Source organism: Osmia lignaria, chromosome 6 (genome assembly GCF_051020975.1).
Source record: "Osmia lignaria lignaria isolate PbOS001 chromosome 6, iyOsmLign1, whole genome shotgun sequence".
Taxonomy (NCBI): Eukaryota; Metazoa; Arthropoda; class Insecta; order Hymenoptera; family Megachilidae; genus Osmia; species Osmia lignaria.
In genome coordinates this window covers 10,490,207-10,512,052 of record NC_135037.1, presented here as the reverse complement: position 1 = coordinate 10,512,052, position 21,846 = coordinate 10,490,207, and the positions used below count along the sequence as shown (strand labels likewise).

General features: G+C 36.5%; 3 protein-coding genes across 5 annotated transcripts; 2 read left to right on the top strand and 1 right to left on the bottom strand.

The window, feature by feature from the left end:
- The first annotated feature begins 168 nt into the window (after positions 1-168).
- LOC117607600 (serine hydrolase-like protein) lies at positions 169-2,050 on the top strand. Its single transcript, XM_076688614.1, has one exon. It carries the CDS (start codon positions 169-171, stop codon positions 1,054-1,056), a length of 888 nt encoding a protein of 295 aa, XP_076544729.1. The 3' UTR covers positions 1,057-2,050.
- On the bottom strand, positions 1,329-4,437 carry LOC117607599 (protein arginine N-methyltransferase 9). Of its 2 annotated transcripts, XM_034331480.2 has the most exons (8): positions 4,298-4,437; positions 3,960-4,218; positions 3,762-3,888; positions 3,237-3,638; positions 2,131-3,135; positions 1,896-2,049; positions 1,744-1,809; positions 1,329-1,670 (listed from the first exon to the last, which is right to left on the bottom strand). In XM_034331480.2, the coding sequence occupies exons 2-8, from the start codon at positions 4,159-4,161 to the stop codon at positions 1,329-1,331; spliced, it is 2,298 nt and encodes a 765-aa protein (XP_034187371.2). In that variant the 5' UTR covers positions 4,162-4,218; positions 4,298-4,437. The 2 variants fall into 2 exon arrangements, with proteins under 2 accessions (XP_034187371.2, XP_034187372.1); XM_034331481.2 differs by lacking the exon at positions 4,298-4,437 and having other exon boundaries at positions 3,237-3,692; positions 3,960-3,973.
- A 6,772-nt stretch (positions 4,438-11,209) lies between these two features.
- Positions 11,210-21,181, top strand: cad (homeotic protein caudal). Of its 2 annotated transcripts, XM_034331674.2 has the most exons (4): positions 11,210-12,453; positions 14,141-14,215; positions 19,479-19,624; positions 20,291-21,181. In XM_034331674.2, the coding sequence occupies exons 1-4, from the start codon at positions 11,820-11,822 to the stop codon at positions 20,582-20,584; spliced, it is 1,149 nt and encodes a 382-aa protein (XP_034187565.1). In that variant the 5' UTR covers positions 11,210-11,819; the 3' UTR covers positions 20,585-21,181. The 2 variants fall into 2 exon arrangements, with proteins under 2 accessions (XP_034187565.1, XP_034187566.1); XM_034331675.2 differs by lacking the exon at positions 14,141-14,215 and having other exon boundaries at positions 11,230-12,453.
- Positions 21,182-21,846: the final 665 nt, after the last annotated feature.

Here is a 21,846-nt window from a genome sequence, read left to right as displayed (position 1 = left end):
GTATTTTGACAGCTTGTAATATTTGCTATCGTAATTTTAATAACAGTAATTATCTTTATATTCAACTTTATTTTTAATTTTATTGTGTTTATACCTTTTATATTTAAGAATTTTTTATTTTACAGAAAAATAAATTGACGTTTTATAAGTGTTGTAAATTTAAACAACATGAACCAGTTGCATAGGGAATCAACAGAAGTTAAGTTTAATGTTCCATGGGGTCATATTGCAGGAAAAATTTATGGATCTTCATCAGATCCAAAAGTTTTGATGGTACATGGTATTTTAGACAATGCTGGGTCATTTGACAGGTTGATAGAACTACTTCCACGCCAATACCAATATGTGTGCATAGATTTGCCAGGACATGGATTATCATCCTCATTTCCTTCTGGACTACCATTACATTTTTTTGATTATGTGTATTCGATATTACTAGTTCTGGATGCTTTAAAATGGAAAACTTGTATATATATAGCACATAGTTTTGGGACTCATCTGGGAACATATTTCAATATTTTATATCCTGGAAGACTAGAGAAGATCATAGCAATTGATGGGCTTGTATCTTTTCCAGTTAAAAATGTAGTTTCGTATATTCAACAATTGTATAATTTAGATTCTTATGCTAAAGACTCAGGAGTACTTTATACAAAAGATGAAGTAATATATGCCTTACAATTTAGAAGGCAAGAAACATTAAAAAGTGATGCAGCAGAAGCACTGTTTAAGCGTGCAGTTACAAAAGTCAATGATTTATATAAATATAATCGGGATGTTAGATTAAGATACATTGTAAAACCAATTTATAAGTTGGAACAGCACAAAGAGATCTTCAGGGAATTTTCAACCCCAATTTTGCTAATTGTAGCTGGTAATTCTAGTCGGTCAAAGCAATTCTTGAAACTAATAAACGAAATAACCAGTGTTATTGACAAAAATAAATTTTCCATGGTTATAGTAAAAGGAAATCATGATGTACATAATAATTATCCTGAAAGGGTAGCACCGCATATATGTAAATTTTTAAACAACGAATTAAAGAGTAAATTATAAAATTTTATTTTTATAAAATATTTTTTAATATAATATAATGACAGAATAATGTATATTACAATAATTGGTGATATTATATTATTAATATAATAATATAATAATATAATAATTAATATTATTATATGGAAATATAAAGTATTTCATTTTTGTATTAACTTTACTTGTATTACTAATGAAATATATTATTTATACGTATAAAACGTTAAAATGTAAGTAACAAATGTACATTTGAAACGGATAGTAAATATATAAAATATGGGTCACTGTTGAAATTACTTAATTTTTATTCGTATCATACCCTCGGCTTGTTGAACTTTTACACATACTTCATTGCCTTGTAAAATAGTATTTTTTAATTCATCTTCTAATAATACTGCTGTATGATTCATAAATGATCCACTTCTTTTTGTGTTGTAACTATGATTCGATGTTAATCTAATTTTGTACCAACACACTAAAGCATTTGGTAGTAATTTATTATTAGAAGCACTTATCTTTCCAAAATTTATTATACGTTCCGCAATTTCATTTTCTCTCATTTCTATCATTACGTTTACATCAGATAAAGGTTCGTACAAATACAAACACGAATTCAAATCAAAAATTTGATTTATCTGTAACATGATAAATGACGTTACAGAAATTTAAAAAACGCTATCCTCCTTATTACTGTATTTCATGTTTTACCTTAAATTCATTAATGTATTGCGCAATTCCATAGCAGTGTGTATTACCAAAAATACCATTGAATTTCTGCAGAAAGAAAAAGTATAATTAAAATATTTTTAACCTTCTAGCTTGTAATTCATTTGTATGAATACATATATTTATACATATACCTTTTCAGAATTTGCATCAAATGCAAGCGTTGACATTCCTTGTAAATTTTCATCCCTAACATACACCATATTTGGTAAATCCTTTGAAAACACAAGCTGACCCATAAGAAATATTTGCTCTGGTAATAAGATACCATTTGGTTTAAGCAAACATCTGTTAAAGAATCATACAATGTTTTAAGTATTATTAATAAACTGTAATTATATATCAAGTATGCATTTGAAGTATTTTTACCGAAAAAATTCCTGATTGTGTTCTTCACCATAATTTTTTATTTCTCCTTTAATATCAAAATTATGAACAAATATAGTGTCTAAAGAAACTTTAATGTGATTGTATTTTGATATAATAAATAATTTGTCTTTAAAACCATTTTGTTCTGCTATTTGTTCAATAAAATGACGAAGTATTGTATTTTCCGTTTTATAATATAAAATTGTACTATGCTTATTCTCTTTTAATAACATTAATCCGTATACTGGGAAAGGAGAAGTATCCAAAATAGTGTGTATTTCTTTGTTAAGCAGTGATCTACTAACTTCGGCAAGTAATTTAACATATTCAAAATCGTTTAAAAATATTATAATCTCTTTGGGTAATCGATATAAGAACATGTAATTATCACAATTATCAAATTTACGATTTGGTGATATATAAGAACATTTTAATTTTCCTTTCAATATTTCTCCTTTAATTATTATTGCATCTCCTTTGATCAACGACTTTGGTACAGTCGAAAAAATAGCAATCTGCCAACAGGAGTTTCTTTGTGACGTGTCTATCGTTGTATTTTCGTCGAGATGTAATTTAAACCAAGTAATCAGACCGTCAATAGTACCATCGCATGTACATTTTGTGTTTATTACATTTTTTACTCCATCGGTATTAAACTTTTGCAAATCCGACAAATCGTTAAAATTTATAGTAAAAAGGGCTGTAGGTTCTGTAATATACTTAACTTTAACATTTTTTAAATTTTCCGTATCATAATATTCCTCATCTATCAATACAAATATATTATCAAAATTTAAAGAGCAAGATTCTTTTACTTTATCAAATATTACAGTAGATCTGTGTCTGATATATTCACATTCTACAGCAGCTACATAAAGCGTAGCGCTCATAGGTATCACTATACCAGTTTTATCCAAAATATTTGTATGTACACTTATCATGGATGGTACTACGTGTTCTCCGAATAAACCAGCATCAAAAGTTTCTGTTACTATTAATTTCACCCTGGAAAATATAGACACGTTTAATAAAAATGAAATTTATTTATGTACGAGGTAAAATAAATATTAACGTCTAAACAAAGTCTGTCTATTTTAACAACTGACCTTTCCGAGATATCGGTCGGAATTGTAAGATTTGAAGAAAATTTCGATAGTAATATTATATCTTCAGCATTATTTGTTTGAAATACTTTTTCAGCAATTTTTAACATCACTGGTGAACAGTCGCATGCATAAATTTTTTTAGCACCTGCACTGTGCGCGTATAAACTTAACAAGCCTGTACCAGTTCCTACATCTAATACGGTATCATATCCTTGGGAAATTCTCCTTTGAATCGCATGTTCAAACGCATTATTCCTTAGTTTGTCATTTAACATTGGAAAATGCCACCTATCCACTGCCATGCTAAACGCATTTTGCAAATTTCTTTCTGCTGGCAGAAAGTTAGGATTGCTTTCCAAAGCTCTCTTTAAATATTTTATTGCCTTTATTGGATCATTATTCCTTTAACAACATATTTTTTATCCTCATTATACGGAATTTTAGTGGTCATGATATCTGTCATGTTAAAAAACAAATTTTAAATTGACTAATTATAAATTTACCTAAACAGCGAATTCAAATTACCTCAAAAGATGAGCTGCAAAATTATGTAACATACGGGCATTTTTTGGAAAAATATCCAATGAACGTTTGTAACATACAATAACATCATCAAATCTGTTCTCGTATGCAAGTTGAATCCCCCATTGACCTAAGAAATAGATACTTGCAAGTCTATATACATCAGAAAAGTACTATATAAGTATTAAAAAAATAACATACAAAGTACATCAACAAATGCTTCTTCAATTTCTGATCTCCTCGCAGGGCATAATTCTGCTACAACTGTGTAATATGCATATGCCTTTCCTACATTTCCAGTTCTATCATGGTCATAAGCTTTTTGCAAAGATTTTATAACTATGTCATCTACTTCTTTTTGCATTTTTGATATGTAAGATCTTTCGTGGAGTATATTTATCATGGAAAAGCATACCCTTTACTACTATTTACAATTAAGTTCTTAAGCTTTTGAAATTTGCTATAAGCACAGATACATTAACAAAACATAAAAATACCATGTATGTACACGTTAAATCAAATGAATTATTAATATTTACAATCAATTTAAACATAAAAATTCAGTTTATAAATTTAAAACGTTACACTTCCATCTGGCTGAAAAATGTTTGGAGCACCATTTATTGATAGATTATTACATAGAGATGGGGAAAAAGTAACGAACTATATAACAAACTAGTTACTTACATACTTAAAAAAAAACATAACTAGTTACTTTAAAATGATAAATCACTGTTAGTAGTTTTGTCTAGACCGCCATTTTCCCTAGATGGACGTCGGTAATGCTTGAAGATATAGTACATAGTTCACCGCTTTGCTATTAGATGGTGCTAACAGTACACTTTTCATTTTAAAGTCGGTAACATGTAACTACACAAACATGTTCACCTCTGTTGAGTACATAGTATCCTAACTTATCGACGCTTCTTTTTGAACTTAAAAAATTACTATCCACTCATCATTGTTTGCGCTAATTTTGAATATGTCTACATCTGTTATCAATTAATGCTGCTTAATTTATTTAAAAAAGAGACAATTTTTTGTTTGTTAATTTCGTTCCTTAATTTTCAAAACGCATTTTGATATAAAATTAAAGAAATATAAAAATGCTAGATGGAATTCAGCATCCGCTACCATCTTTAATTCACATTTTTACTCGTGTTCTGATCCTAAGACGAGTATCCTTTTCGTCCCAGAGTGGTCGAACCGGTTGTCCCGGGGCATGCCTCTAACTTAGGACTGCCCACCATGGAAATTCCTCTGCCGTTGCACCAGTACTCCTTTTATAAAGAATCAAAAGGTATCCCAACATCTGTACCCTCTTAGGCGGAGTCAAATGGCGGAACCTCCAATGATCTCGCATTTCGTGTGCGTTTATAATCAAACTGGAAATATAAAATGTCGATATAAATCAGAGGGGACACTCTTATTGCTAACTGCCTATCAAAACCTAGCTACAAGAACGTTGGAGGATTGAAAGTTCTCCTGACTTGTTACCGCCAAAGGTTGCTAAGCCTTTGTATCCGCGTTAGACATACATAATTTATCTATATCGAGGTCGGTTTTATTAAACCTAACTTTTCATATCGGTACCAGCTGCAGATCCAGCGTCTTATTGTAATTCTTGCACATTTTTTTACACGATTCATCCATCAGGTGAAATAATTTATTTCTCTAAAATAATTCGAGCACTCTAACGAATAAGTAAAGTTTAATGGCTCCTTGAGAATGAAGGAACGGTACTCGTTTAGTTTGCTGCCGATCGCAGTCAGTTAACCGTCGCAATGCTGAATGGTGATAATGAAAGGGATGCTAGATGTATTCACGCAAAGGATTATCGGCGAGTCGTTGGTCGCTTTTGTCTGGGAAATAAAGTGTGCTTAGTTCCTTCGTTTTCAGCTTAATACCTTTAAAGAGTACAGTAAAACGGTCGAGTGACATCGGGCCGGCAACGACAAACGGACTGGATGGTACAAAACATTTTTTTTTTCTCTATGGGCCAGAGTTCAGGCAGAATCGGTCGTAAAATTTTCGAGCTTTACCTGCCGAACCGTGGACGGTGAAGGATAGAAAGTACATCAGGTCCGACGGTTGCGAATTACCATGCAATAAAATTAATATTGTTTAAATGCGGTTTGAAAGCGTACCCGGCCGCGCACGGGACCACCGTAAACGCACAAAACGTGGCGGGCTAAGCCTGACCCGGAATCAGCAGGCTTAATCTTTTACCCTAGCCACGTAGCTTTCACAAATTTCTTTCCTTCATTTTACCATTTGTTTTTCTTTCTTTTTTTTTTTTACAGTTTGAACCTTGCGAATCTGTGACGGCTGTAGTATTTGAAAGAAAAATACGTAGTACCTATATTTACTTAAAAATTCACCGTTTAATTAATATCCTAATTGATACAGTACGAAGGGCAGTTGGAAAATGACTTTTATATTAATAGGTTTATAGTAATTTAATATAACAACTTACTTTAAAAACTATTAAGAGTGGAGAGAGCCCCAATTTTAATTTAATTTTTACAATATATGAAACTCTTTTATCCTAGGTCTGACCGAAGCTTCATTGTTCAAGGGTTAATAAAATATACGAATACTTTCTTGATCCACTGTATATTGATTTTTCGTTAAAAATGATATTTGTTGCACGCTATCGGTTACTAGTAATGATACTTGTCTGGACACGGTTATTTCATGGGATCCATGAAGCCGAAGGGCTTTTAGGTACTAATTTTATGTAAAGTTACGAGACGTTGCGGTACCCTGATGTGCCATCATGCATCCCGTAGGTACTATAATCAAGAGGTTACGATTCACAGCCACTGCGCTGCAGTATAACTAAATGTTCTGTAAGGAATTCCGAATAATCAACGCGTTTCGACGAGCAAAAATATTTTCTTCTTTTTTTTATACCGTCAAGATGAATCTAAAAAAATTCTATCGCGCGTTGAAAATGTTTTTTGAGCCGAATTAGGGTAAACGTTTAGGTCGATCAAATAAAAGGGGAAGGAAGATATTTTGCAATTTCTATTTGATGTTAAATCGTATCCAGGGATAACGTCGATCTTTACATGTATAAATAGAATGCATCGTAGTAGGAGAATGCGCGCGCGTACGAAAGCACGCTTTCATCGGCGACGCGTTTATGGCGCTGTAAAAAAATAAAAACAGAAAACATTTTTACGGCGCCGATCATTAAAGTTGACTCGGTAAAGAAACGAAGATGTTCGTCGATTCATGTTCTGCAGGTTGACGCGACTATGATCCTCGAACGCGTTCCCGCCTCAAAGACAGAGGGAAATAAAGAAATAACATAAATGCTTTATCCCTTTAAACCACTTATGTATGTATCTTCTTTCCTTTAAACTATTACCAAGTAATACTTTACTGCTTGGTTGGTATCTCCGATTTTTGTCAGACTTCAATATTTTAAAAAAGTGAAATACAAGATTGGATTATAATTTCTGGGGCTCAGAGCTGTTAAAACTTTGAGGGCCCCCACGGTTGATAAACTTGGTTTAAAAATTAAAATTTAGTTTAAGTAAAAATAAATTACAGTTAACATAGTAAATGGAAGGCTTAGAACAGGACCCCCTTGAAAGTGGGGCGCAGGGCTCTCTCCTTGGCCCGCTTTTTAAATAATTCTTTTGCATATGTATTAAAGTTTTCAAAAATAGATGTACCGACCAAAATAGTAAGCTATCACCCTATTTTAAAGCAAGATATCTAATAATATTTCAATTATTATACGCCTTTATTTCTTTAATTTTCTAAAAACAAGAAAGTAACGCCCTAAGTATTTATTTCTTTAATCTCAATAAAATTGTCGAGTCATCGCAACCAATATGGTGTGACATGCAAATACAATTGCCTAATTGTATTCTCAATGATTACGGGTGGTTCTACGTAAAGAGCCCACTGACGCAAATGTCACTGTTTTGAAAACTCTTCCAAAGCACGCGTAATACCGTTTCAAAGATAGCGGAGTCACTTTGAGTAACGCTTAATTGTAACGTTTTATCGCTTATCTCAATTTAATCGTGGATACCGTTCTTCGTTCATTTTTTAAAGTTCCTAAACGAAGGACTTCATTAGAGGAGAATCGAATGGTAAATCAACCGTTTATTGTTGGCGAGCATCAGATGCCATTTTTATAGCGGTCAATAAATTTCAAATTTCTGCCGGTTTCAACCCCTTTTTCCGCTTTTTTCAGCCCCGTAAAGAAGGCGCACGCGGCATGGTAAAAGGGTTAAATATTCTACATGCTACCGTTCATCCGTCAAAAACTCTATTATTCAATTTATATTGTTTATTTGACGATCACTATGTAATTTATCCTGTTCAAGGAGCCCACTCGACCCATTATGGCTTCTAATTAGTTGCAAGAAAGGTGTAAAATTAATACTTTTAACGCCTAATTTGTTTAGACTTAAACAACACGTAAAAATTACCATTCTAACAGAAGTCGTTTGAAAGTAATTTTATTGTTACCTGCTTTTAAAATTGACCTGAACTGTTTCATTGCGTCTATAAAACGATACAATTATCGTGTTTCTTTGTCATCCGTACGGTACGCTAAATTTACAATTGGATAGAGATCTTCAATAGGAAATACAGTAGTACGATATTGTTGTATTTTATATTTTCTTGTTACCATTATGCTGCAAATCCAATTTTAAATATGTATTTGAGATATCCGAGACGAGAAGGGAACGCAAGGCGAAGGAAAAAATATTGAGGACCCGAAAAGGTAAAAAAAAAAATACCCAAAAGTTGGAACGGGACTAAGGATTAAGTTTTCTCGACACGGTACACTTTGTATTATGTCGGTGTTTCCCAGCCATTATGGTCACGGTTTCGGACCACTTGGTCCCCCGGCGCAAAAACTCGAATCGGGACCCAGTAAATCTACCCGACCGAAAACCTGTTAATTTCCATGTTTTAAATAACAATGATATAACAATATAATCAGATTTCGAAACGTAATAAACCAAATAAGAATAATGATTCTTAGAAAGAAGAAAAGAAGTTGACGACGAACGTGTAAAGAAAAATGGAGTGGTAGATGGTACGTCACGTATTGACAAGGGAAACGAACCGAGTCCATGATGAGTATTGCAGTAGACGTTGAGAACTGGGTGCCGGTCAGTCCTTTACAGGTCTTTATGACCGTCTCTATTGGGGGGTGCAATTTCACGACAGTTAGGTAGGAAAATTTTTAAAGAGGTAAGTTACAATGTAGAGCAATCATCGGGCTTCAGGCTGGGAGACGAACAATGAACGACAAAGGTGAGGACGGACAAATTTGTCCCGAACACCGCCTCGTTTCCGTGCTAGTCCCGTTTTTAATTAAAACGGTAACGTTTTAGGGCTCACCCTTGGCCTCCCATCTGTCAATGGTTATTAACATTCCTAGAATTCGACCGGCCCATTTTTCTAAATGAAGATGTTTCTTCCTTTTATTGCTCACACGTTTACAACCTCAATTCGTGCAGGCAATCTTCTTATCATTATTATTATTTTTTTTTTTTAAACAAAAACGCGTTTTTTTTCAAACTGAGAAACGTTGGTGCAACGAGATGATTTCTTAGCATTGTTGTTACACCGCAGCATTTTCGCATCTTTAAAGTCGTAAAATTACCGAATAATTGCGGTACTTACCGCAGCTGCTATGGACCCCTGTACCGAGCAGCAGGCTGGAAGAAAAGTGAAGGACTCTTCGCAAGAAGAGAGTACTGATGACGGACAAAGTGTCTGTATACGACCATCGACACCCGTAACAAATGCCTTTTGTCGTATTATTACACCATCGACCATGGAGAGAGCCTCAATTTTAATTTTAGTTTCATTTCGTTTTACTTATAATATAATGATATATTAAAATCAGGTCGGTCCTTAAAAATTGCGGGGCCCGGTTACAAGAGAAAAGATTAGAAATGAAAATGACAATTTTTGCAATTACAAGCATCGCTGTTTACAAGGGTGGAATTGCCGCGATACAGGGGTCGGGAAAGACCGGAAAGAAGGAGCACGAATCCGTAGGCGGAGCATCCTGTACTGATGCGACGAGCGAAAAAGGGCTTAAGCGTCGAGGGTCTGCAAGTGGTGGGTTGCAAAGAGGTCAATATTTTGACACACGTCACTGTCGGTGGCCTCGGGGACAGATGCCATTATAAACGAAAGATTATCTTTGACTTTAACCTAATATAATCGTCCTTGCGATAATACGGTTCCATAGTCTACGTGATTTGCCAACAACTTATTGACATTATTCACCAATCAAGCCCATTATCTTCATTAAACCTTTCATCGTGCCGCTTGCCCTTTATGCAATATTTGTCAATAATTTATATATTTATTTACAAACGGGGCCCGGGGCTGACGCCCCCCTTAATAAGTGCTGGCCACGTAAAATTGTAATAAATAACAGTAGATAATCAGTTGTTAAAAATAATACAGTTTACAAATTGAAAATCTTAATGGTGTATACGAGTAGTTTGATAAGCAAGGAATATGTGAATCATTGTACCCCCTGTGGTTATGTGCAATTATTATGTGCAAATATTTAATGCAAACATAATAAACGATGATGATCGATCTTAATCATACTCGCGGCAAGCTCGAGTTTTTGGCTTTAAATCATTCCCCTGGCTGGGTGATTTATGAACTTGGCTGCTGCAGTTTATAATTGTTATACATTGTTAATTATGTATGATATTGTTACGACCACGCAATAAAATATAGTGTCAATCTGTTAGCTTCGTGCAACAAACGCGTTCATTCACCATTTCTACTTGTATAACACTGAGCTTTCAAAGTACGTCTGTTTTTTGTTTAACAATAACTACGTCTATTTAAATATCATTATGTATAATCAATTTCTACAAATAGTTTTTTCAATTTACGGGATTTATCAAATTAACGGCCAATCAGATAGCAAACATCGTAATATCGTAAATTATTAATTATCACATTGGAGAAACATACTTTTAATATATTTAATGTATGCGCATACATTTCGCAAAACTAACAACGTATAATTAGCGTAAATTTTTCAACTGTGTTTTTTGCAAGTTATTTTAATCTTGAATACCGAAGTCGGATTTAAACCTATTTATAGTGTTAAATAAAAAAGTACTTTACATTGAAAAATGACGTAAAATTATCTATAAAAAAACTTAAGAAATGTTAATACCTTTTTCGTAATTGACAAGATGTTTTTTAAAAGATAAAATTATTCAGCTGTTGGCAATCCAGGAACGCCAAGTTCCTTGGCGGCATTCGATCGCCAAGTTCTCCCCACCACATCTGCGGTAAGAAGATATATTTTCATAAGAGGAAAAAACGCGGTTAAAACACGACGGGCGCGAAAAATGTTGTCTATTTCGCGGCTTTTACACGGGGAATCGCGTTAAGAGGGGCGTGAAAGACGCCTTCCGCGCTTTTTTATCAGCCAGTGATATCTGCGGCGGTTGTAGGGTCGCCGGGACGCCATTACGAAGAAGGTAAAGAGCGGTGTTCCCTGATTGGTCGGTCGGCGGAGATGGTGGGGAGGAGACCGTGCCGTAGGCGGACTCAACGTTTTCGAGCGGTCGCACCCTTCGTAATCACAGACGAGCAAGCAGTCGTTGCTTCAACATCGTCAATATCCGAAAACACGGTGTGACGACAGTTATCGGTAGCTATAGTCACTTTTTCATGAATTTTGCCGACGAAGGAAAATACACTGTGTACCGATTTTGGAGCGCGGTAACCGAACGTCGCGAATTTCTCTGATAATAATCGAGCGAACACCTTCAGTGCCCGTGCCTCGGAAGTGCTTAGTGTCAGTGACGAGACATTACGCGTCGAAAACTCAAATTTCCGTGAACGTTACACAGTTGTCCCGCGATGGGGCACCCGTCGGTCTGTTGAAGTCAGTCGATGTCACATCGCCGTGGAAGCCGTTTCTTTTCGTCCGTGCATGCCGGTGCTTGGAAGCTCTTCGGTGTCGTTTTCATCGTTATTCGACGTTAGTTACGTGCAACCGTGACGGGTGCACGGTATCCGCCAGATCCCATGACGGACATCAGCAGCATCGGTATGGTCTCTTATTACAATCCCCTCGCGATGTACCGGCAACAACAGCAATCGGCCGGTCAGCAGCCGCTGGCACAGCAAGTTCAGCAACACGGTCAAGCGCAACAGGCGCAGCAACACGCGACCGTCACTTCCGGCGACGGCGGCCAGCAATATTGGTACGGATATCCTCACAGCCACCCGCATTCGACCCATCACCAAGCTGCCGCTGCCGCCGCCGCCGCTACTCAACAGTATCTCGATCACACGGAGGTACTGTCCGGTTGGTCGCATCCTCACGCGCATCATTACACTCATCTTCAATACCAGCATCAACAAGCTTACCAGCAACAACAACCGCAAATGACCACGGTGCCCGATTGGAGCGGAGACGAGACGAATCCCGCGGTCGGCGCCGGAGAACCAAGTCCGCCCATCACCGTCAGCGGAAGCGAGATCAGTAATCCTGGTACACCGTCCACTCCACCGGCTAACAACAACAATAATTCCACTACAAATAACAATAATAATAATAACAACAACAATAACAATACGACGCCCATGAGACCGGCGCAGATCAGAAGTCCCTACGAGTGGATGAAAAAGACGTCCTACCAGAGCCAACCGAATCCAGGTTAGTGACGTTCTTGGTTATCCACTGGAATTTGAGTAACGGTGGAAATTTTTCATTTGTACTATGTAGGTATTTCAAATATGAGATCCATTGAGAGAAAATTGTAAAATAGTACGTATTTAAATTTTCAAAACCTGCAGGTTAACGAGTTAAAAGTCTGTCGAGCATTTACGTTCGACACTCGATACTTCAAAGGGAAAATTTCATTTTCAGTCATTTTCATCTTACCTTTATAAAAATAGTACCAATGGATTATTGAGAGTTTTCGTGACTCTTTTAATCGTGAGAATCTCAACAATCCATTGGTACTAGCTTCCTAAGAGTAAGTAAAAAATTATTGAAATTACTGATATTTTTGCGCCAATTTAAGTTCTAATTGGCCGCATTAAATTAATCGACGGCGCCCATGATGATGTTAAATGTATAATTTTTGAACAAAAGAGTTTATGAAAAAATTAAAATTGAGACTCTCTCCATGGTCCGTCGTCCGGGGGTTAACGTCGGTTCACTGTCATTCATATGTTGGTTAAAGAAACTATATTAATTCTTAAATTTCAGTAATAAATCTGACAAATTATTAGTTCAGAATCAGATTTCGCAGTTTACGACTACGGTATCCTAAGACATTGTTTTTCTGTATCAACATACGATATTTATAACTCTGATATAATGGTACCATTGTCGTAAATTTCATATCATATCGTTTACTAAATTTGAAGAATTTCGAATTATCATATTGAATCTAGTAAAAATGGTAGTAATTTTTGAAATGATATTTGAACGTTTAATGATGTACACCGTGTAGAAATGAATCGACGGTTCTTCATTGAAGATTGACAGTGAAGAAATGTTATGTTTACAATTAATGGTTGACTTAATCAGTGTATTCGACGTTCCGCATCGTCGGTTCAGAAAGTCTCAATAGTACCTTTACATTTGTATTAACTGTTATTATAAAAAAAATATGAATCTTATAAATATTATCTTTCGTCATTTACAAGTTAATATTTTGTTCAAGATAGAATTGTAAATTGAATTTAAATGTTTTATAATATTCTTCCTATTAGAAGTTTAGAAAGCGTTGGAATGGCAGATGGTAAATTTTTATTGATTCGGTTAGAAATGATTTACGGTATCAAAGTTGAAAAACGTTTCGGAGAAACAACCGCGGAGGACTCCGTGCACATCGTGCTCGGTTATAAACACGTCTCTGAGGTCTAGATATGGCGAACAATGTAAACACGGTAACAGACGAGCAAACATCTAATTGCTCTCAAATATTTGTGAGATAATCTCCGTCCTCTTGGTGTCGCCTCGATTTTCAACCGGACCAACGAAACTGAGAACGTTACCTGTTCAAATCCTACCGAAACATCTATTTTCACCTGCAAAATTATTATTAATTACCGTAGATTAAGATAATAATTATAGAAGCATTTGATAATCTTTCAGAGTTTAAATTTTAGAAATTAATTTAGAATCTTAGGAATTTGCAAATCTAGGCATTTACAAATTTAGAACATTAAAGAATATTACATATTTGCTAATTTAGTTTTCATTAAAACGAGCTTTGTTCTCAAGAAAATGGATCTCAAAAATAAGATAAGGTGTGCATACTGATCGAGTAGTTTAAAAATGGGGGAAAAAAAGTGCAGTTAAGCAACTATGTTATTTTCTACTGTTGCAGCATGCAACATAACTATAAACTGCAATGCAAGTGCAGGTTCAACGATTCACGAGCTTTGCACCATTGACGCCCTTGGTACGATAACAATCATTATCGTTCGATTATTGCATTCCCTTCGTTGTTTAAATATTCGTGATAATTGTATCCCATCTGCTGCATGCGCCGATTAGTTATAGCATGCGAATGTTCGACTGTTATTCGATTATAATACTTGGAATAAAGCATGTTCCATCGACAAATGGAATATCGATGATGTTGCATGACAAATGGTACTCAATTTAACAATATTTTGTTAAATCTATGTATCATTATTTTCAATTTTCTATTAATTTTTGAATATGTTTCTACGGAGCGCATCAATTTCCTCATTTTCGGCTACGTGAACTCATGACAAAGCGTTATGAAATCACAGCTTAGGTATAGGAACTTTTCTCACCCTTTTCCTTTCTGTTACTCAGTTTTACCCTATCTGGCCCTTTTCTTCTGCCATTTCACTACCTTACAACCCTCCAATACCTTCTATTATCTCCGTTTCATGGTTATATTGCAGACAGTCGCATGAATTCAGGGTGAATATTAAAATTTCATGCTGTATTTCTCTCCGTTGCTCAATTTTTTGCTAGTCATTATTAATCAAAGTTTCTTAGAACGAACGTCTTTGCAATGGCGGCTTTAGTGCCGCCGCCATTTTGGTAGCACCGCGAGAAAATTATTCTATTTAGACTCGCAGTGTTCAATTTCATCTCGTATTTTAAAGAAAAGATTAATTTTTAAAATAATTTATTAAAGCACGTTTTATTAGTAAATTATTTAGTTTCGATTGCTTGCTGTAAGTCGAATAAATTGACTTATAATAATTTATTATACGAGATTATAAATTAAGTTAATTATTTTATCCTACGAAGAGTTAAAGCAATCTATTTTGACTCCACGCCTTACACTTTTGATTTTCAAAAAACCAACCACCCTGTAAAAGAAACAAATGCTTTCTTAAGCATAATTTGTGACCTCATCGAGGATTTAAGTTTTTGCTACCCCCCGCTGCATCAATGAGAGAGAAAATCGGCTTCGTTCAGCGACGATGCAATTAAGTCGTAAACTTATTCGAACAGTTTGTTTTGCCAACAATAAAGGATGATTGAACTGGTCGCCAAGGGGAAAACTTTTGGGGCGTACTCTTCAGAATTTCCTGGAAATTCACGTTGGTTCGCATTGACCTCTCGGCGAAAACACGGCTCCATTTCCATGAAATGGGAACGAGTGGTTTGATTCATGCATGGGTACACGACCCTTTTACATTGTCCGCAAGGTTTTGGCCGCAATTAAGTCAGTGTCGCACAGTAATAGGTAGAAGAATAAGAGGCGGATCGGTTGGAAATACTTGGCATATTGTACCTAAGACCGATATTTCGACACGAAGTAGCCACGACGTCCGATTCAGAGGTAGAACGCTGTTTCTATACCTCGTTCCTTGTCTTCTAGGTACGCAGTCTAACATTGTTTCCTGCCATTTCGGCAGACAACCGTTTCTCTAAGCTCTCCAATAAAACTTAATTTCGACCTGTTCCGCCTCGTAGCATAGCACGCGTATACCATTACTACTTTCCTGAAAGTTTTCCAGATAAAATTTTTAAGTACCTTTATTTTATTGTATTTTTCTTTCATAAAAAGTAATTTTTTAATAGAAAATTTGTGATGTTTAGAAATATAGAAACTTAGGAATTTTGGAAGTGGAAAATTTTGGTACTTAGAAATCAGAATACGAGTCTACATTATTCACAGTGATAGGAAGATTAATCAGTCAGGCAGTTTCTTGTTAAACGTGCGCTGGATACTTGATATGCAATATACAAATGTTACACGGCACAATAGAGGTAATTGTGATGCCAGTGACGAATGGTACCCGTGCGAGTCGAGAAGCGGAGGGGTTGGTGGGCGAAGACTGTCAAGAAAAGCGGTACACGCGGTTACACCATGCGAAATGGAAGAGCAAACGCTATAATGGGGTGGCAACGAGCCCCAGGAGTCCTGTTTCTTTACTCTCTTTCTCTCTTCTCTTCTTTTCTCTCTTCGTACTGGTACTCGTACGCAAAATACAGGCTGTTCGCGCTATGTTGTGATTTCTCACTCGTTTGCAACAATACAAAGTCAAACAATATAAAATCCTCAAGTAGTTTCGTTTCTGCGATTTAATAAACGAGCGTAGCTACTTCTTTTTTTTGTTTTTTTTCCCCCATGGCGAATCGGCCATGTGGACAGGTTTAATTAAATTAGACGGCTGTTTCGAAAGAAGTTCTTTCATAATCTTTCTGCAAATATTGCTCGACGCCTTGCCGTGTGATACTCAAATTCTTCCATTTGTTAAAACCACCTTGCTGACGGTGTATGTACATTCCCAACACGCGTCTCTTTTCCTTATCAATTAATAGAGAATCTTAAATTAAGCGTTGTATTACTCTTTTCTTTGTTGTTTTTTTTAAAAGAAATTAAAAATATATATCAAAGGTGATTTTTACACCAGGTTTGTTGCAACGCTATAGAGGGCCCACAGTCATCCCTTAAGTGAAATTGTAGATAAGGCACTGTCATTGTAAAATTGAATTGTAATAATAATAATCAAAGGTTTATAAATTAGTTCCCAATCAGTGCAGTAGTGTAATTAGAGTAATTTCTTCCACCATCAATAAAATAACCCCCCCCCCCCCTTTTTTTTTAAGAGTTTCATGAAACGTCGTCGGGAATAAACAAAAATGAAGAAAATTGAATATCCTTTTAGCAAAAAAGCTGAAGGGAATAATATTTTGACTGACCTGGCGTAACAATTACGCCATTCAGGGCACCGACTGTAGATCTAAGCGGTGACAAGGAACCGTCCGGATAATCGTAGGCGCGAGTTCCGATATCAGAAAGATGAAAAAGGCCGACGGTAATCCTTGCCGACTCATACAAACGCACGCGAGTTTCGTTAGAACGAAAAATCGACCGGTGTCCCCGTCGAACAACGCCGTCCTCGAGGGGGATTTCGATAGACTTTTTATTTTTCGTACGTAAAAGTTTAAGTGGACACAATCCGAGCGGGCTAAAAATTGGGAAGGAGGTGGCAATGATTCGATGTTACACAACACGCGCAAATTTCTTCCCCTTTCTTCGATAATGTCGAACAAAAAAGATGGCAAAGATAGAATTTCGACGAAACGCGTCAGGAAATTATCGTTAGCTTAAAACGAAAGTTGCCGCAATTAAAGTAATGCCGCGTAGGGGTTAGGAATTTTTTTTTTGTCTCTCTTCCTTTTTTGACTCGATGACAATCTTGAAAGATAAAATACGTCTGTCGATAAGATTTAATGATGTTTTATGTTTGTTTGTGTGCATCGAGTTTGAGCGACGATTATGCTCAACACTGGCAAATATTTGCGGTGTCGAACAACCTACGGTATATCAAAAAAATCGTACGACACGCGAATACCTATGCTTGACTCTCTTTTGTGCATTGCGATTTATCGACTCGACGACTTTCTTATTTATAGACCGAGCAAACGATATTTCTTAGTTATTACTCGGTGTCTGACTGCAGTCGGTGAATATTTAATAAAATTTTTTTTTCACGTCGGAAAATATTTCTTCAGGTTATACTTACTTTAAAACGCACGGCCTTATTCTGAACAACGAACGCATTATCGTTGCTACGAAAGCGTTAGAAGTGCTCTGATAACGATCGACCGCAATCTGAGCTACGCAAAAAATCATCATTCTTCTAATATTTGACCATGCACACTTTTCAATTCCGTTCACTACTACCGTTCAATAGTAGATTACAAACAGATTTTGATCTAGTTTTTCATTCGCCAGTTACTGTGCCCCTTGAAGCGACTGACAAACTTTATATTCATTTAAATAATGCTATTTTGCTACTTCTCCTTTTATGAGCTATTCATTGTATAATTGAAACGTTAATCGTTGCATGGAATTCATTCTAGTTACTGCATTTTGTTAAATAAAAAAAAAAATTTTCAGCTAAACTATTTTATTAGCGTGACATACAAGTTTTATATTTTGTAAGACACGTGCTGTTTCTTAAGCTTTTTGATAAAGGTTGCTAAAATTTATATCATTCGTGAAATGCAAATTTAACTCTCTCCAGGGTTCGCCATTCGAGGGTTCAGGTTTATTAAAATAATATCTACCGTATTTCGTTAAACATAAAAATAAACTGAGGACACGGTAATAAATCCACAGTAACTGGCGCGTTTACTATAATTCTAAACAAAATTCTAAAATGATTAGACACTTTAGCGAGAATATTAGTGAAAAAAGAAAAAAAAGATAGGGACTGATTTTTTTGCTTAGGACGTTTTTAATAACGTTCGTGATTTCGTGCCAGCCATGCTGAATCCACCTACATACATATATACATATACGTATACATACACAGCATCGAAAAGTGTAAGGTCGAAGCTTATTCGTGATGTCTCGAAGGCCTCGAGCATTCTTATCGAGGAGTGGTGGATTAACGTGCACGCCTTTGATCTTTGCCGGCCCGGCCTTATCTAATCGTTTTCCTTTCTCTCGTTCCGTCCCCTTCCCATCTCGTTTCCCTTCTTTCTCATCATCCGTGTGTATTTCATACTCGTGTAATCGTTCTGAATGCCACGTTGAATTCACACCATCGCGAAACATGGTTCGTCGGTGCCTTTTGCGATTGGTGTAACTAGGAAATAGCCAGGGTGTACCTGGTCCCCCTTACACGAAACTAGTCGCACCGCCAATGCCCTTTGCCATTTACTAGAGGCTCTTCAATTCACGTCCAACTCTTGCGGCTATTTTCTATTTTGCGTACTGATGAATATGCTTGTAGTAATTAACCTTTTTTCAAATTTACAAATTTAATTTCAGAGATGGTTCCCTGCAGCCATTATTACATTATTATTTTTCCATTCATTTAGAAATCACAAATTTAACTTTAGGCTTTATAAGTATGGTTCACGATTGACCCGGACTCTACTGTTCGAGGGTTAAGTGCCATTTTACCAAATTGGTAAACGATAATGAATTTCCTTTAATAATTGATCCAAATATTTTCGTCCTTGTAAAACCGGATCAGAAGGGTTAAGGTAGTTTTCTTTTTTCGTTGCGCAGTGATTTATTGTTTACCCGCTTGAATGTTTTCAAATCTCGTTCGAGTTACTTTATTAATACCCCTTGGCAAGATGTGGCTGCGAGTGCGATCGTCAAAAGCGCGTTATCTTCTTTAAACCGCGTTATTGACAAGAGAATTAGAGAAACAGATATTAACCAGGTAATAATGTCGAGCGTTATCTTCGTCATCTCTTTTTTTCAGGAAAGACACGAACAAAAGACAAATACAGAGTGGTTTATACGGATCACCAGCGGTTGGAGCTCGAGAAAGAGTTCCATTACAGCCGTTACATCACGATTCGTCGTAAGGCCGAACTTGCTGCAAATTTAGCGCTCTCTGAACGACAGGTGAGACATCCTTCAAACTACAGTTTTTTATTTAAATATCATCAGCATTTGTCTCAATTACGGAGGCTTTTAATTAACTACGAATGCATCAGGATGCTTTTAGGCTTAGAGAAGCCTATGATAATTGGAATCGTACAGTGTCGAGCAAGGTAGGCTTCCCTAGGGAAAATGGCGATGTCCTGAACCCCCCCACCCTCGTAAGTTTTCTAAGTTCGCGTATTCCGGGATCCTCCACTTTCCCGGTTTCCCCTTCCCCGAGTTCTCGGTCCTCCTGGAGGCTTCCCCTTCTTCGGGCTCCCGTCCGTCCCCGGAGGCGGTCCCGAGAAAAGTGTCGATGTATAGATATGTGGCTGCTCACCACTTGCATATAAATATTTACGCGGGGAAATTTAAATGATTATTCACTTTGTTATTCGTATTTTCCAATTATATACTAAATTTTATAACGCTTAATAACGCAAAATTATGTTATATCGTCAAAAATAATGTTTTAAAAATTTCTACTTACACTAGAGAAACCTAAGTAACTATGCTCGACACTGTACATCAACTCTATTCAACTGCCCCAATGAAAACGAACAAGAATAGTTTCATATCGTCATTTAATCCATCGATCGCAATTCGTAGACGTAATTGAAGATAATGTAGCGATTCGGTGAGTTGTAGGTGAAAATCTGGTTCCAAAACCGACGGGCGAAAGAACGGAAGCAGGTGAAGAAGAGGGAAGAGTTGGAACAGAAGGACACGAAATCGGGGGACGGTATAACGAGCGGAGCAATGGCCAGTCTAACTCTCGGAGGAATGGGAGGAATGCTGGGCGGTTTGATGCACAACGGAGGCTCTCCACCGTTGACCCTAGGCCACCCGTCTCATCACACGCTTAATTTGGGCCAGGCGCCTACTTCGCTGCATCCGCACGCCCATCAACACGCTCATCTGCACACGGTGTTGGGCTTGTGACCTGAGGAACCTGAACTCGCTGATACTTGGTCCAGTCATGGCTGACCTAGCAACGCCATCGTTTCATCCGCGATCACGAAAAGATCATCGGTCACCATCACCGGCACGCTCGATCTTTGCGACAGAACCTGCGTCCTCCGTGAGTTTTCCACACTATTCGCGGCTAAGATCGAACATTTATCCATCCGCGAGGCTCTTCCGCCGAAGTTCGATGATTTCAAATCGGGGTTCACGTTTTTCATTCATCGTACTTCGCCGCGTTAGATAAACGGCCGGGGAACGATGGTCTTTGTTCGTGAGATTGTGTCAAGACTGGTAACTGTGTGGACGGAGATTTTATTTTATATTTTTTATTTCTGGATGTCTGTTGGGTCTGTTTGTTGGCATTTATCGTTATCCTCGTCCCACGCGTCGGTTCACGAGGAATTGTAATGACGGACAGCGAGGAGTTCGAGGGTCTACCACGGCGTCGGTCGCGACACGCTACGTTTTTATGCTCAGTATTATTTTCAATTTCGCTAGAACGAAGTTCTGACCACGAATCGCTTTACGATTTTTACCTAAGGATTATTATTTTCTTTCTTTTTCTTTTTTTAACGAGCACAGAAGATAACGGTAGATTTATTTTATGTTACAACGCTTCGTGGATGATTCAGAAAACAATTGCACTGACGATCGGATCTCCGGCTAGCCGATATTTTACGAAAAACGAAAACAAGGAACACGTGCAATCTTTGCCTTAGAAAACCACGAACCACTGTACTCGTATCCAGTGGTTAGAATTTAACGTCGCATTAAGTTAGATTTTAAACGAAAAAATGTTAGGAAATATATGTACAGGGACCTCGAAGGTAACTCGGATAAATTTAACAATAAAAATGATAAATGGGTTCATTCGATGCGTTCTAAAAGTACAACTCGCAAGATGCTCTCAGAAAATTTAATAATTATAGAAAAAAAAATTATTCTGCTTTGAAGTATTCAATTCCTTTTTGATATGGATCGATATGACTCTACAGCATCATTATTCTGTTGTTGTACAAGAATACTCAAAAGCGCGTTATGGTTTCTGAGAGTTTTGTAAGATGATCTTGCGAGCTATTATTCAATCACATATTTATTATTTTTACTGTTAAATTTCCTTGTGTTATCTTTCAAGTCCCTACAATTCGTGGGATGGGGGATCTGAAAATGACGAACGGGAATGAAGAGGATTGTTAGTGTAAAAGACATTGCGTGAGGCGAAAACATGGTAAAAATGT

Excerpts from the sequence above, each read along its gene's own strand:
- LOC117607600 (XM_076688614.1), top strand. The coding sequence starts at position 169 with ATGAACCAGTTGCATAGGGAATCAACAGAAGTTAAGTTTAATGTTCCA.
- LOC117607599 (XM_034331480.2), bottom strand. The coding sequence starts at position 4,161 with ATGATAAATATACTCCACGAAAGATCTTACATATCAAAAATGCAAAAA. Across the intron at positions 3,639-3,761 it reads TTTGCAGCTCATCTTTTGAG|GAATAATGATCCAATAAAGG; the intron begins GTAATTTGAATT and ends ATGTTGTTAAAG. Across the intron at positions 1,810-1,895 it reads TTGATGCAAATTCTGAAAAG|AAATTCAATGGTATTTTTGG; the intron begins GTATATGTATAA and ends TTCTTTCTGCAG.
- cad (XM_034331674.2), top strand. The coding sequence starts at position 11,820 with ATGACGGACATCAGCAGCATCGGTATGGTCTCTTATTACAATCCCCTC. Across the intron at positions 12,454-14,140 it reads CCAGAGCCAACCGAATCCAG|CATGCAACATAACTATAAAC; the intron begins GTTAGTGACGTT and ends CTACTGTTGCAG. Across the intron at positions 19,625-20,290 it reads TAGCGCTCTCTGAACGACAG|GTGAAAATCTGGTTCCAAAA; the intron begins GTGAGACATCCT and ends GGTGAGTTGTAG.